The sequence below is a fragment of the Corvus hawaiiensis genome, chromosome 6 (genome assembly GCF_020740725.1).
Source record: "Corvus hawaiiensis isolate bCorHaw1 chromosome 6, bCorHaw1.pri.cur, whole genome shotgun sequence".
Taxonomy (NCBI): Eukaryota; Metazoa; Chordata; class Aves; order Passeriformes; family Corvidae; genus Corvus; species Corvus hawaiiensis.
Genome location: NC_063218.1, coordinates 57,055,013 through 57,071,768, shown reverse-complemented (window position 1 = coordinate 57,071,768; position 16,756 = coordinate 57,055,013). Strand labels below are relative to the sequence as shown.

Sequence of the window (16,756 nt, the reverse complement as noted above, 5' to 3'; positions counted from 1 at the left end):
GAATAGCCACCAACATTCTAACTACTGCTACAAACTGCTGGAAACGAGACAATGAAAACTCTATATATTTAATTTGGTAACATTCAATTCAGATGGCACTACTTTGCACTGTAGCATCTTACTTATAAACTGCCATATAAAAATTTCTGTTAGATTCCCATGATCCCAATTTTCCTTATCTTCAAAATTTACTGCCAGACATTTCTGGATACATAATTTAATGTAAAATAAGATATGATAACTACGCAATGAAATTTCACATAAAATGGAAGAAAAAGAGAGCTCATTTCTCATCTACTGAATACAGGTCCCCACCCCTGAAGTTTAGCATATAGAAAATCTGTCTCAAGAAAAATGTGCAGCTGGAAGATGCCCACAGAAACCATGTGTATTAGTATTAAATAACAGCTACAGAAAGGAATCAAACCAAAATGAACACCGCCACCCCCCATGATTATACAGGGAATTTCATGGCATGTCATTGAGGAATTCAAATGACCAACGCACTTAGTGGTCTTACCCAGTTATGTAAACAATCACAATTTGGTTGGGATTTTTAAAAGCTAATGAGTTGTGCTAATGCATTTTCATTCCAGAAGTTAGCTTCCATCCCCACACCCTCCCTGCAAACACTGTTCACAGAAACACTCAATTTCCTAAGAAAGCAAAAAAAATAAAAGAACCAAATATTCAGAGAAAGTCATTCAAATAAGTTTGTATGTGTAAATAAAAAAAAAAGTCCTCTAAGTAAGTGACACGGGAGGCAATAAATTGACACGACAAGCAAATAAAAGGCTAAAGCACTCCAATACCATTGAAACAGTTTTAATGTTGTTGCAATTCCATAATGCAACAATCATCAACTCATAAAAGACCCAATACTTTAGAATTCATTTTAATCATTTCCTTTGTACCTATTTTACAAAATAAAGGCAAGGCATATTTAAAATCCCCTTTCCCCTAGATATTATGTGCCTATCTTATTCATGTTTATAAAAATATAAACTTAAAATCCTATGAAATGTTATATAAGAAAAAATGTAAAAATATTAACCTCTGCTTCAATGTACAGTTTCCAGAATCTGCCAGAACTGGGGAACTGGGCAACAAGGCGTTCATAGGTCTTCCGTGCTTTGTCTATGGGCTGATTCTAAAAATTGAAAATCAAAACAGCATTTACAATATTATGATTTATGTAAATGAATATGTTGATTTTACTCCAGAACCAAATAGTGTGAGTGGATCATAGATAAGGAAATGTAATCCTATATCACTAAACCTGTGCCTCTCGAATGAGAATGCTCCAAGCGTCAAGGTCATATGGATTTTCTTCTAGTTTCTTTTCAGCTTTCTTCACTTTTTCTGGGACATATTCAGCAGTCTAGAAAATTAAAAAGAAGACATAAGAGATCACAAGCAGTGTTTGAAAAGTTCTGTCCCACCTACACAGTCAAGCTAAAGATAACATTCCAACAGTGTAACATTCCAGAACTCAGTTTTTAAGATGCAGTTACTAAATCGGAATTCATCTGGAAAACAATTTGTCCCAGGAAGATAACATACACACAAGTTCTACATGTTATGGGCGCCAACCAGGATGTTAGACTAAACCAATTCAATGTCTCTAAAACATGAGAACAAATTTGAGTTTGCCAGAATATTTACTGCACTATGAATTTTAAACACCTTTACCAACCTGGAACTTTCAAGATGCGAAAGTAAATTCAGACCAACACTGCTATTACAGAGCTCAGGCAAACAAATCCAGGTTACTGCAGGAGTCATTCCACATATGGACAACACCAAGTATTTGGTATCAAGCAGTTACCAAGAAAACTAGGATAGCTTAGCAGAAAGATACACACTATCCAAGCACAATTTTTTTGGTAACTTTCTGACCTCTCAACCCCACAGATGCCTTCCTGTTGTTTTGGCACTAAAACCACCTTTTTTTTTTTAACACTCAGACATTCCTGTTCGAGTTTAAAAGCTTTTTTGAGGCTAAAAGCTTTACCGAATTGAATGCAAACTTCTTAACATAGTTACTATTATAGTGTAAGTTTAAGTGTTCTTTCAAACACTTCTGGAAATAACTTGCTTTATGATTTTCAGAGATTTTTTTTCTAGATTTAACATTGTTAACACTAAGAGGCATAAAAAATTACAGTGTGAAGATCACACACAGAGACCCTTAAAATACATGCTTGTTACAAGCCTACATGACCTGAAGTTTATTACTAAGCCTGAAATATTGTTCTGACCTGCACTCCAAACAACTTATTCACTAACTTTGCAAATATGACTCATTTTTAGGCAGATAATAGCAATACAAAAACCACACCAACTATATTTTTGCCTTTGTGAGATGTAACAATAGTAACCCTTAAAAAAAAAAACAGTAACCCTTAAGTAAGACCTTGCTGGTGAAATTTTACAATTTCACTACATAATTACTGTTAGAACATTCATCTCTAATGTATAGTGCAGTGTGACTGATTTACCATCTAAAAAAAAACCCCAAACCCTGTCAATTGCTAAAAGATTATTTCAAGGAATTAATTTTAATTCTTCATATTGAGTCTAGGTCCCAGAACCCCAGGATGGGGCAGGCTGGAAGGGATCACAGTAGGTCACCTGGTCTAACCTCCCTGCCCAAGCAGGGCCATCCCAGAGTGCAGGCACAGGTCAATACATCCTTCTGAAGCTGAAAAAGAAACAGCACAGAGAGAACCAACACTCCTCTCTCTCTCAAAGGTGCCATCATCCTTTATCATGAGAAACAGAAGGTAACTAGACTAGTTCTGAATATATTTAAGCATTGCCAGTTTTTGTGTCAATCCTCCTAGCAGGTTATAATTCAAAGTATATCCCTTTAGAGATGTTTTTTAAATAAAACTAATTATAAAATGGACAAGTCATCAAAAATATTGTGCAGACTGTTAAATGGACATGTAGTGGCAGATATTCATTAAAAGGAAAAGAAAAAAAATCAGTAGGCTGAGATTTATAGGAGTTTCAAGACCATTATTCCTTTTGATTCACTTTTCAAGCAGTTCAAGCAATTTTTAACACTAATTAATGCAAAGCACTGTTATCTTGGAAGGCAAATATCGAGTCCCACAGTAAACTACTATAAAATTAATTTGATTTAAAAAATCAAATTAAATAGCTGTAGCTCCAAGCTGTCAGCTTGAAAGTAGTAAATTTATAAATTACCGTATGAATAGTTTTACATCACTAAGTCCATTAAAAATTTTGATTCTGTAGTACCAGGTTCAACTGTTACAGGCTTAAGATGTAAAATGGTATAAAATGAACTAGTGGTTTCATTTCTTCCCAAATGACCTGCACAAACAGATTTCAGCTTCCAGAAACAGCACTGGAGATGAAACCTCTGAAGTTTAAAGACACTTTCTATAAGCTACCCCCACAGGTGACCCAAAGCTGAAATGTTGCTTATTCAATAAAGCACTAATTCAAAGACATCAACATCAGTGGGAAGCACTGCTTCTCACTGTAATCATCCAGTGAAATCTACTTGTCTCAAATATATTGTTCTGGATACAATTAGACAGAAATGCCAGTCAGATGTACCATTAGTGTCTGCTACAATAAACTGGACCCCACCCTACAAAAACACAACGTCCTGTGCTGTAAGTACTGACTTTTCAACAAGATAAAGTAGAATGGGCCACTGAAGCACCTTTCAACTATTACAGCAGTAGTTTAGTTGTATTATCTCACACCTTTCCATTTGACACACACACACACAAAAAAAAAAAAAAAAAAAAAAAAAAAAAAAAAAAAAAAAAAAAAATTTCACTGCAGTGTCAGCTGAGTTAAGACTTCCAGGAATTTGATTTCACCTGTGCAGATTCAGGGTTATAAACTCAGAAAGGCTGAAACAGCTCAGGAAAAAATAGATGGGGATAAGATGCACAACCATAGCAATCCCAAACTAATTTTGTATGTTTGATACAAAATACATGATACATGAATCAATCTGTGCAAGAAGCACAAGAAAATGTCCATCATTTTATTAGAAAATAGAAAAGACTGATTTTCTAAGTTGGCAAATAATTGTTTAGCAACAACAGATAAAGTTCTCCCTTCAGTTATACAAGACAAATTATAGGCACCCTACAGAACTGAAAATAACTGTATGATCACAGTTTTAAACTGGACTGCCTGGACTTGCTCGTACCTTAGGTCACACATAAGAAAACACTCAAATTCCTACAGCCAGTGAGAACACTCTCTCCTGTCCCTCTCCACCTTCAGCACAGATAAAAGCCATCTACATCTCAGGAACACACTGCACTGCAGGCAAATCAGTGTCCTGGTTCTACCTGAGCAAAGATAAGGCCTCATTACATCTTCACAAATAATCACTCCTTATACCCTGGAGGAATCAACACTTAAAATTTCCAGTCTGGACCATTTTGCCAGAACTAGGTGTGTGAGCAAACACCCATTGTGAGGACTATCACCGATTGCAAGCTCACAGCAAAATGGAACAAAGGGCCTGACTTTTAACCTAACCCAACTATAGACAGGAAGATATTTGATCCCAGTTTTGAGAACTTTACATTAACGGCACTTTGTGCTTAGAGCTGCTGTTATCACAGTTCAAGGACATATACTTTTGATTATGTATTTTTCACTGTACTGCTTGTACAACAGCCAATATCCAAAACCATGAACACGTAATTCTTGGGTGTTCACTGCCATTAACCTGCCCCTAGATAAGCATTTTCAGATAAGCTCATCCTGTAACAAGCCAGTTCAGGGAGTTAAATCTGCAGAAAAATAATCCTATCAGAAAAGCAATTAACTTTTTAATGGTTCAACCCCTTGGTTTCAGGATCAGATGTGATGCAGAATAAAAGATGCAAAACTATTCGGGATTCTAGCAGCAGCCTCAACTTAGATCAGTTTAAACACCATCAAAATGAACCCAATCAGATGCTGCCTTTTAACTTTACTACCTGAAAACAAATATAGCACACAAACTGTAAAAACACTTTTTTCCTCTGCTTTTGTTAACTATGTTCAGTAGATCTCTACATCATCATGATCCTATCCCATGAACAACTGTCTGAAGGTCATGGAATTATTTTAGCACTCACGGTTTCTACAAATTATTACCACCCAGTTCAGTTCACAACTACCCTTTTATTATTTATACACAGACAAATAGCAATAGATTTTAAGTTTCCCAGATATTAGAAATATAAAAAGATTTTTCCAAAATCTGAAGAGACCTAAACCCAAACTTTCTAGGAAGAAATCCAGGATCTCCTTCCTGCAAAATACATCAACTGCACAAAATCCAATTCAAAAAGAATGGCTAAGGGAACAAAACCAGAAGAAATAAAGTTGACTTTTAGGATTTGTTTATTTATCAATCACCACCAAGGGAATATTCTTGGTTTATACCATAGTCCTAAAAGCAACAGTTTCCTCAGGCCTCTTGACTCCTTCATGACTCCAAAGTGTGTAAGAAAATACCTAAACACCTTTCCATTATTTGCAGGACTAAATACATCCAATTGTTTAAGGCATACTGTTTCCAGAAAAGGATCCTCTGCAGTGAAAAGGAAATGCATTTAAAACAGCTGTTACATCCATGAAGTGGCCAGCTCAAGATGCTTTAAAAACTACAACTAATTATGAAATAAGAACTCCTACAAACAAGACATACAGGCTGTTGTATACAAAAAGGCAGGAATTTAACAGCTAGTTTAGTCAAATTGGGTAAATATCCAAAAGCAGGTTTATGGCCATTAACATAGAAGCCACTGTTTGGTGGTTTTGGCTGGGTGCTGCACTATCTAGCACAGCCTGGCCTGTACCAGACCCAATGAACAAAATTTCAAATATATTAACATGCAACTTAACAAGCACTGTTAGTTGTCCAGTTTGCTAAATTTACAGGCTGGTTTAGTCTAAGGCTTTTTTTCCTTTAAGTTTATTTGTATCTGCATGTGTAGAGAACAAGTTTTAAAATCCTTTCCTCAGAAACACATCCCTTCACTGGGGGAACTGTAGTTTCAGTTTATCAATTCTTGCACTTTCTTAAATGTTTTTAAAGCCTTGACTTCTTCTATTCTACACTACATCAATTCACCTGTGAACAGCCTTGAAAAAATGTTGTCCTTTAAGACTGGATCACTATGAGCAGACATAGCCTGGCACATTCATCTTAACCAAAAAAAAGGTACTTTTATAAGTACTGCCCCATCCCAACATAATCTGGGCTCAAAACTCTAAATAAATTAAAAAGTTTTAGATTAGTAATGACTACCATTCTTTCCTCATGGACTATTTCCCAAATGTTGGGCTGACATATTTTTCACTTTAACTTCTTACTGGCATACCTGGAACTTACTGCCTCTGGAAATACACCTAAATTACAATTTATTTACAACTGTAAAAACTGACACTAAACTCCTGCATTATGAACTCAGAAGCTTTCCTTCACCAATACTTGTATTCATTCTGTCTACTCTTAAAGAAGTTTCTCTAAAATGGAGCCTCCTGTGATGTTAAACCCACACAATCCTACAAAAAAAAAAAATCTGCTTTCAGCACTGCATTCAATGACATCTATTTTTAAAATGTTAAACTAAACTACAACACTTACTATTGTACTGAGCATGCAGAAACTTTCATGATACACCACATCAAACAGACACGAGACAAAGAGAGGAAGGAATCAAAAGGGACAAAAGTACCATCAAGAAACCAGAACAAACTGTTTTTGAGGTATTTTCTATAGTCACAGAGACAACACAGACATCTTTTTTCCCACAGCTCAGTCTTAGACCAGATCCATATTCATGTAACATAAAAAACACATCACAGACTGGGGTATGTATCTAAGAAACAGTTACTGGAAGTGTGAAATGCATGTTCTAACCTTAAAAGATTAGAAGGCAACTAATGCAGCGATAAAGCAAATGTTACATCCTCTTCAGATGAAGTTGATGCCTGGCAAGTATATATTAAGAGGGGAAAAAAAGTGGTTGTGCCATGGTAGAAAGTGGCAAAGAGAACAAGGAACTTGGGTCTTGTTGGAGAGTACATGAAACAACCACCATGACTGAAATGAAACTAGATGTGTACATCAAGGACCAGAAAAATGTAAAAACATACAGAGGTGTAAGCACGGGCTCTTTGTAACCCCGACATGTTAGGCTTGGAAGAGCCTGTCAGGGAATTTTCTGGCAAACAGAGGCAGATGCAGCCTTTCAGTCTACAAAAGTGCATTTCTGTGATACAAACAGGGCTAAGTGTTTGGTATTCCAGAACCTGACCCTGGAAATTCTGGTTTGTTAAACATCACGGAGGCCTTGCCAGAAGTCTGGCAGGGGCCTGACAGATTTTAAGTCCTCACATGATTCAACTGGTTCTGCAGGATTAATTTGGGTCCAGCATAGTTAACACAGTGCAAGAATTTAAAAGACACTCCAGGAGTTGTGCCTGCATTGTATTCGTTTGTCCTCCTGCTCCAGTCTGTTCTACAACAACATAAGGAGGAGACGACCGACATAACATAGATTAAGCTCTTGATTCACACAGTAAAGCAGCCCAAAAATTCCTGGAGCTAAGCTTGGCCTAGAGGCAGCAAAGCCATGTTTCAACTGCACTGCACCTGGTACAATAAAGCCATCTATGTCTTAAACCTGATATTACCTTTATCCTCCCTCTCTTCCTACAATCAGCATTCCACTCTGCTCTTCCTTTCCACACTACCACAGCTCTGTATTAGCTAGAGACAGCATGGTAATTTATTATTCACCTGGCTGCTTTTGGCAGTGCCTTCCAAAAGCTAGGATCTGGGAAGCAGGATGCAGAACCCCCTGCCTGAGAGTGGGTCAAAGCTAAGAGCTCTGATTTGTCAAAGATTTCTCACCTGCATCATACACTCTCATATTTACATTTTATGTACAGCACAGATGCAAATTAACTGTGCAGTCCCTTCTTTGTACTGATCCCTGTGACTGCCAATGAAAACAGCACCCAAAACCTCAGAACTGGTCACGGAAGCAGCAGATGAAACCTGAAACAGGAAAGGCACCTGCAATCCAACCTCTGCCCAGCTTCAGTTTCCTACAGCAAGGCACATTTGGAACCCTCAGAACACTGTGCATGCTAAGCTAGAGACCTTGTAGCCAGCACTAGGCTGGTCTACAGCAGCTGCGGTGTGGGAAGGGAACAAGGCCCAGCTGCCCCCATCACCAGGCTCTGCTGTTCCTCCCTCCAGGGACACTGGATTTAGATACCTCATGCCATGTCACACCACAGCCAAGCTCACTGAAGGGACCCCTCTGGCTACACCACGGGGTGAGTGGGAGCCTCTATGCTGAAAACGCCACGGCAGTGTTGCTAAAGACACTGGGATCTAAATAGGGCCTATGGCAACATTAGCAGTCAGAAATAGAAGTCTGCCAGGTGAGAAAAAAGCTGTTCTTTAAAATGAAGAAAACTGAGGGAAGGGAGGTAAGGGACCATAACAAAATTTAGAGACTTCTAGGAAAGCAGAATGCAGAGGCCTTCATTAAGAGGATGGTGCACTATGAATAAAAAAATAAAAATAAACCCAACCTATAAGAGCTTTTTTATTAATTTGAAGTGCACCCAACATGAACACAGTAATAATAATGGGTAAAAAGATGAACCTTAGTATGGACCGAAGTCACAGGTTAGACTATGTGCTTTACACAGGCTGCAAATAACAATTTATAGGTTTTGGAATGCTAAACCCCTCTGAGATATGGCATAGCAGTATTACATCTGCTACTTTTATGCAGTATACAGACAGTAACTCAGCCTTCTGCCTATCAAATTCTCCCTTGCAAAAGAAAATAAAGCCTCAAGTCAGCATTGTTGAAGTTAAACAGTAACACTTTGCAAGCTACAGAAGCACACATGCTACTTTAACAAACAGCTTAATCACGCTATGAAACATCAATGTATTTTTAAAAACCTATTGGAGTGGGAAATTAAATCTGGAACATACTACACACCAGCATTAACAAAATTTTGCTGTAGCATATTCTTCTTTGCAGCCACCTGTCTCACGATGAAGGGAACCATTCTGAAGAGTCTCTTGCTCAAACATACTCCAAGTACACTTAACTGGCCTGATCAGCTTGGAGCACACAGGGAAATTTGGGAAATTACCCTAATGAGGCAGAAACTGAGTATTTTACACTCTGAGCATTACATTTCCTATACCCACCCTGTCCACCAAAATAGTGATCTTATAAAATTTACACACCACCCTTCAGGGGTACACGCCCAGACACACAGAAATGAACCTGTTTTGTAAGAAACGATCATTCTACAAAGAAAAAGCTACTTCAAAAAGCACTAAGCCATCAGCTTAATTTTAAGTATTTCTAAAGGCTACACTGGCCACTAAGAAACATGACTGTTATCAATCACTCTTCCCTCAATCGGGAACTTGCATCCCCACCCCTCCAATTACTACCGATTTTAAACATAATCCCAAATACTATAAAAAGCCATTTTGGAGGAACACTGCCAGTAAGTCAGAGATTGTTCACACTATTACCAGATTTTAAAAAGTGACATACAGCACTCTGGTGGCACCTCCCTATAAATTAAGAGGTTAGGATAAACACACGCTTTAGTCTATTAAAAAAAACAAAACAAAACAAGCCAAGCTCCACTGAAACTGTAGTTATTACACAGAATCCCAGAACTATCAGGTTTGGAAGGGTCTTCTGGAGATCCCCATGTTCAACCCTCCAGCCCAGGCAAGGTCACCCGCTGCAGTAGGTTACACAGGAATGCGTCCAGGTGGGTTTTGAATGTGTCCAGAGAGGGAGACTCCACGCCCTCCCTGGGCAGCTGTTCCAGTGCTCTGCCACCCTAAAGATAAAGAAGTTCTTCCTTATGTTGAGGTGGCACTCCTTTGGTTTTAGTTTAGCTCCTTACTAAACAGAGGGCATCCTGTACCACAACGAAAATGCGTTTATCAAATAAACGCATTTATACTGTTTCCAGTTTAAGGATTAAGTGTATTTGAATAACGTTTCATTCTGGGGGCAGATGGTGTCGTTAAAAAGGCCTTCTCCATTAAACGCCTGAGTTCAGCCAACGCTCACTTTACATAACACCGCAAACTGTCACTGTAAACAGCTTGTTCCGGTTTGCAATTTTCTTCCCAAGTCCGCTGTGTTCAGCGACCAGGCGAGACCACGACAGCGGGGCTCGCCGTGGCGTCCATTGTCCACCTCGCCCTGAGCCAGGAAGGCGAGGGCTGAGCGAGCCGGAGCTCCCAGCGCGTCACCGCCTGGGCCGGGGCGGCTCCACGCCGCGTTTCCCCCGCTCGCGGCAGGGCACACGGACCTACTTCCGACGGCCGAGAGGGCAGGGGAGCCCCGGCCGGGCTCAGAGCCCGGGACAAGGCCGCGGTCCCCCCGGCCCCCGCCGCACGCCCGCCCTCGCCGAGCCCACACCGCACCGCTCCCCTCAGGGCGCGGCCTGCGCCCACCCGGGCTCCGCTCACCTGGTCACCGGCGGTTCCCTCTCCGGACATGGCGCGTTAAAACCGGGCTGGGGCGCGGGGCCCCGAGCGGGTTAAAGCCCCTTAAAAACGCTGCTCCGGCCGCAGCCGCCGTGCCCGGGAGAGCGGCAGCGAGAGAGCGGCAAAATGGCGGCGGCACGTCCGGCCCGGGGGCGGGGGAGCGGGGCTGGCGGGAGGAAGTGCGTCATCGGGGCGCGCGGGGGCGGCCGGAAGTGGCCGGAGCGGCGCGCGGAAGGCGGGAGGCTGCGCTGGGCAGGCGCTTCCTCTTCCTTTCCTTTTTCCTCCCCTTTCGCTGTGCCTTCATTCCCTTCCCACACTGTGGGGGCAGAGCTGGCTCCCCGCGGCCGCTCCCGCCCCACACGGGCAGGACGAAGCTGCGGTGCTCGGCCCGGCCCGGCCATGAGAGTCGCGGCGCTGCCGTTGGCTGCCTTCGCCCGCTCCCCGCGTCCTGCGGGACGGGGGAAGCTGAGGGGGTTTGGTGGCTTCCAGCGGCACCTCGCCGGCACTTTGCCTTCGCTGACGTAACGCCAGCGATGGCTGCCAGCCGCAGACTCGTCCCTTCCACCTCACAAGAGCTCTTGCTAACCGGGGCAAGTTCAAAACACAGGCTGAGATCTCGGTCACAAGACCTCAAGGATACAGGAGGCAGCTCCCCCTAAAGCAACTTCATTTTATTTACAAAATACCCGCTAGCCTGTTCATGCGGAAAGGGCCTTGAATCAGCCACTGCAGGGAAACTGTGCTGTATGGAAAAAAAAATCTGGAGGAGGCTTGGCAGATACCAAGGTGATTTAGCTGCCTTCACAACAGCAGTGTAAGTGTTCTTAAAATTGTGTATTATAGGCATGCAAAAATACATGAAGTAACTCGGTGTCAGTACTGGGGGTTCCTTTCTGCCTCATTTTCCAAAAGTCCCATTCTTAAACCGCAGAAATGTGTGGAAAGAGGACATAAGGAAAACATAATATGCAACCTTCTGAAGCTTCACCTGGGAAAAGTAAAGGGAGCAGAGAGTGAAGAGTTATTTGACTAACTGTGCAGTAGCATTTCTCAGAATTTTGATTCTTCAAAATTGAAATACAAACATGCCTATCAATCTGTCTTGGCAGATAAGCTGTCTTGTCTTTGGAGAACAGTGACTTTGTGATATGAGCCTAATTTGTTGAAAATATTTGAGAAATAAATACAATTTCTTTCCAAAACCCCTGCAATTTTCCAATTCCTTATTGTAATATTTTTCCATTTCCTATACAGGAACTAATTCCTTCAAAGTAATTGCTTGAAGCAATGCTGGTGGAACCTCTAATTAGACAATACTTATGTTACTCCAGGACTGCAGGGTGTCAGCTGCCTCCCTGGCCTGGCTGAAATTTTTTTCTGGTTCCTCAGGTTTACATTTTGGGGTGAATCTTGCACCTAAGGAGCAGTATTACTTAAAAAAAAAAGTGTGTAAATGATAGGTTGTGTTTCAAATTAGGTTTGAAAGTGTTTCCTTGTCTTAAATTTAGAGAACAGAGCAGTGTTTAGCTTAACTCAAGTTTTGTCTTGCTGCAACTTAAATTTGGGCCTCATGCAAAAGTCACCTGGCTTGAGTTTGACAGTGCTGTAAATTCATTTTAGTTGGCCCATTGAACAAGGCTGATTTGGGGCTTTCTCCTTGGTGGCATGAGGGCAAATAATAGGGCTGCAACAGCTGAGCTTACAACAAGTACTGAGTTGCAAGTTCCTCCGGCGCAGCCCAAACGTTGTTTTCCAGCCTGGCTGTCCCTTCCCTTTCTTCTGAAGCTGCGTCATCTCCAGGGGAGTAGCTCGAGGCTCCCAGCCCGAGGTAGCTGGGGCAGTGAGGACGTGATTACAGGCCTGGCTGCTTGGAAGGGCTGCACTTTAATTTTCAGATGGTTTGTGATATCAAAGCAAGAGGACATGGCTAATACCTGCTGTGCTGTAGTGATTCATGCTTAGTTCAGTCACTGCTGTGAAATTTAATGGCAAGCCATGAGTTAACTAGGAATCTGTTGTGGATTATACTGCTCTGGGAGGGAATGTGGCAGAAATCAAAAACAAATCTGAAGCTGGTCAGGAATTGAAGACTACTGTACCTACAGGTCTGTGGTACTTAAAACTGGAAGAAAATGAGAACCTAAATAGATGTTGAACCTTAAAGGCTGCCAGGCCAAGATCTTGGCAAACTGTAAGTGAAGCAAATTTGACAGGAGGCTGCTTTCACAGAGTTGGGGGAGTGGTTATCAAACAGACCTGACGTACCTGTCTTCCAAGTGATTTTAGCTGCCACAGCAGCTTATTTTTAATGCTAGTTATGAAATCACAGGTTTTGTGCAACTATAACCACTAAAAACATTGTTTGCAACCTTATTTTCAAAGGGATTCAATCACAGATATAATTATATTAATTATGTCTACTCAGTGCTAGAGAGAAAGTTTAAGGCCCTTAGATTTGAACTGCCCCATTAATTTCTGTGTGTCAGGGCTGAATCTCAAGCTACCACAATGCAGAGGATACTGAAGATTGTCCTCCCCACTGTGTCGCCAGTGTCACCACGCTGTTGGAGTCTGTGGGCTGTCACCCCTCCTCTGAGATGGGTTTCAAACACAGGGTAAAGGTATGTTGACCTGAAAACTGAGAGATCCTGTTTTGCTCTTGGCCAGGGGGATGGTGGGCCCTGGTGGTTCTTCAGGTGAGACTTCTGCAGTGCCTGAGTCCCATATAGAATCCATAATCACTCCTTTTGTATTTGTAAATTGACAACACCGTGGGGATTCTGTGAACTAAAAAAAAGAAGGCAGTCTAAGTTAGTATTTCCATAGGCCATAATTAAGAATGAAATTCATCCTTCTGCCAAACTGGTTTCCTCCCCATTTGACATCCAGTGAGCTGTGTCTCACTAATCAGATGCATCAATGTCAAACATGAGGGAGGAAGCAAAACCCAAACAAGCTTTGCTGAGTTTGCTTTCTTGGGCTCTGCACTGGTACTACTGGAGTTTATAGTCAAGAGGGAAGGAAGCATCTGGGGGGGATTTGGGTGGTGAGGAGGAGAAGGCAGTAGTGGGATTGAAACTAGTTTAGAAATTTAGTGTATAAGCAGAAACAAAGGTGAATGGACCAGTGAATAACTTGCATGATTAGTAGAAAATAATTACAGCAGACTACATAGTTGCAGTAATATATTTTAATAGTGTAATAAGATGTTAAAAATCTGGATTGAATCCTAGCCTCCTCAACATCAATTCATTTGCTTGAATTGCCTACCATTTAATGCTATTTATTACAGTATTGCATAATTTATTTTTTGTAAGCAGCTTTTCAGTTTTCTAAGAAAAGTATAAATGATCATCACATCTACTAAAGAAGCTTGTTCTAAATCTTGTTCTGTTTTCAATGCAGAGTTCTTTTCCAGTGCAAGTAGTTATTGCCTTTCTATAACACTTCTTGCTGTTGTGGATCATTATTAGGGTTCATCAATGTTTATTTATATTGCCTTGTGGATTCTTTGGAAAATTTACAATAATGAAATGAAATCTGAAGCTGGATCGATCTCTCTGTGGTCAAAGCTGTATTTTAAGGATGAAACACTAAGCAGTGAGCATAGTGCTGTAAATTGTTTAAGCCAACAACTGGGTATCCTCAGAGGCAGGGTTACATTGTTTTTTTCCCTTAAGATTTATGGGCAGATATTTATGGATGTACCATTTATAGTGTACATACAGTGAGTCTAATGTCCCGAATGCTGTGGGTGTACAGTCTGTGTGCAGATCAGTTCCCCAGGATGGGCACAGTCAGTCCCACATGTCCAGCAGCCATTCCTCTGGCATTCCTGCATGTCCACTGCCAGGCTGCAAGAGTGTCCAAGGGTCTCAAAATTGGAGAGAGACCGATACCCACCAGCTCTGCCTGGACAAAATTTCTAGGCAGAAGAGTAGAAATCTAGAAAACCTCAAATTACACCACGAAGTTAAAAAAAACCAGCACACAAAAAAACCCAAACAAACAAAAAAAACCCCCCACCAAACCAACAACAGCAACAATAACAAAAAAACCAACTGAAAAATGCTATTTGTTTGTGTACTGGATCAAAGTGGAGTCCAAATGAAGCCTTGCAGCTGGAGGGAGCAAGATGAGGTAATGTCTACAAATAGCAGCACAGTTCACTGATTGCAGCGTTGTCAAATTTTTGAGTGTTTGTAAGCTAAGTATTTTTGAAGTCGTTAAAATGTGCCTGATGACCACTAGCATGGCTACATGCGTTCTTGTGGCTTGTCCGGGTCGGCCTGTGCCCACTCGGTGTCCCCAGCGCTGTGACTCACCCGGGAGGTGGCAGACAAACACTGCTGCGGCTCGGCTGGAAGCGGAGCGAGGGGACGAGCTGCACGTACCTGGCAGCCGCCCAACAGGGAAAATGGCACGGCAACAACTTAGGGGGTTTTGTGTCTGGATTACAGGACTTTTTCCTGCCACATTGTTGTTGGACATCACAAGTGTCTTTCTGTGAATTCTTCTGTCGAGTCACAGCTTGCAATGATGAATCATTTTAAAAGTATTCTAACTTTACCTTATTTTAGGAAAAAGTCACGCGCGTTTTGGGTGTAAGGGTTTTAACAGTCAATAAGAAGGGCAGAAAGAAGAAGCATATGGAAGGAAAATAGTCATCAAAGGATGATTGGAAATCAAAGAGGGAACTTGCCAGTAGGCAGCATAGAGATCATCCAACAAATAAAAGGGAGAACAAAATGAGGTGGGGCAGAACATACTTACTTGTAATTGGTGTTATGCTTTTGCATAGCAGTATTTAGTCTCAGATGTTTTCTAGTGTATGTTTACTCTAGTTGCAAATATACAGACAAAGCCTTTTTAAAACCATAGTGATGATTGCAGTTATTTCTCAATTAAAGCCAGTGATACAAAATTTAGTGGTCATTGTGATTATTGGATATAATACTATAGTGCTTCCAAAAACTGCTAGTGATTAACAACAAATAAAAATTGACTATCTAAGCATAATGTTGCTTGCACACAAGTGCCTTCTACTTAGCTGAATAATCCAATCATAAAATGATGTGTGAGAGTGAGTTTATAAGACATTAGGTGCTGTTCATTTTCATAATATACTGGAAAACATAAGCCCAGAACATCAGAGGTTTTCAAACCTTGGGGTGTTTTGGGCAGAACTCTTGTTTTCTTAAATACATGTTGTCCACAGCTAGGAAGCTCACCCTGCTGACATAAATCCTACCTATGCAAGCGCTGTGTTTGTGCAGCCTGGAGAAACAGGAAAGGTGGAACTGGCCACCCGGTCCACCTGTAATGGGGGTGGGGAGGTTGCTATGCAACTTTAGTATTTGATGTTTTGCTTGAAAGCTCAGCTCCAGGAAACAAGGGTTTACATAAGAATCAATCAATCTTTCTTCTAAGTTTGTTTCCTTCTATTATGAAACAAAGCGTGTTTGTGTGATGCAAGTACATCGCAAGCTCCCAGAAACCTAGAAGCAATGTGAAAGAAACCAAAGTCTGGGCTTGTTTCAATCTCCTTATTTTAGGCAAACTTGATTTACAAATCTTGGAAATGCCACGATGCATTCCTGGTGCTGGAATAGCAACCACCCCCTCCTCCTACATTCACAGTGTACAGCTTGATCCGCAAAATACCCCCTGCTTCAGTTCACCTTGGGAACCCGTGGTGACTGTCCTGTGTGTCCCACCTTAACCTACATTTCTGTCTCTAATGAGGCCATTGTCAGAGATTATTGTTACCAAAGCTAATTTTGAAGAAATGACTGATGTTCCTGACCTCTGTGTGAATCTCCTGTACTGCTGATGTCACCTAGTCCAGACCTGCATGCTGCACATGAAATCACAGCCCCCTGTGTGTTTACCCCCGTGTAAATTTACCTTGACAGATTGCATGCACTTTGAATTAAGGACTGTGTTTTCATACTTATCTCTAAAGCATCTGGGTACCATGGTGATCATACCAGACAAGCAGACAGATACACTTGTGCTTGGTGGTAGCTGCAATGCTGGGGTCCTTTTCCATAAGAAGCTGGGATTCATGTTAATGGAGCTGTGTTCTGTAGTAAAAGCAGTGATTCCAAGTTTTCTTTTGTGCCATTTTTTATTAAATTAATAAGGACACAAAGCTAAGGAGGTGCTTTTATGTTCTCTCTATTAGCTAAGCTT

At 41.2% G+C, this 16,756-nt stretch overlaps 1 protein-coding gene and 1 long non-coding RNA gene across 2 annotated transcripts in view; one reads left to right on the top strand and one right to left on the bottom strand.

Annotated features, from left to right (window-relative positions):
* The window catches only part of CSTF3 (cleavage stimulation factor subunit 3), a 48,457-nt gene extending 37,730 nt beyond the window's left edge, over positions 1-10,727 (bottom strand). Inside the window, exons 1-3 of the mRNA XM_048308394.1 lie at positions 10,544-10,727; positions 1,280-1,381; positions 1,055-1,150 (exon numbers count right to left, since the gene is read on the bottom strand). Of these exons, the coding sequence (XP_048164351.1) occupies positions 1,055-1,150; positions 1,280-1,381; positions 10,544-10,573 (228 nt within the window). The 5' untranslated portion in view covers positions 10,574-10,727. The remainder of the gene's footprint in view (positions 1-1,054; positions 1,151-1,279; positions 1,382-10,543) is intronic.
* A 60-nt stretch (positions 10,728-10,787) lies between these two features.
* Positions 10,788-16,756, top strand: part of LOC125327933 — a 32,210-nt gene continuing 26,241 nt past the window's right edge. The window contains exons 1-2 of the long non-coding RNA XR_007204456.1: positions 10,788-11,375; positions 13,048-13,182. This is a non-coding gene — a long non-coding RNA (uncharacterized LOC125327933). The remainder of the gene's footprint in view (positions 11,376-13,047; positions 13,183-16,756) is intronic.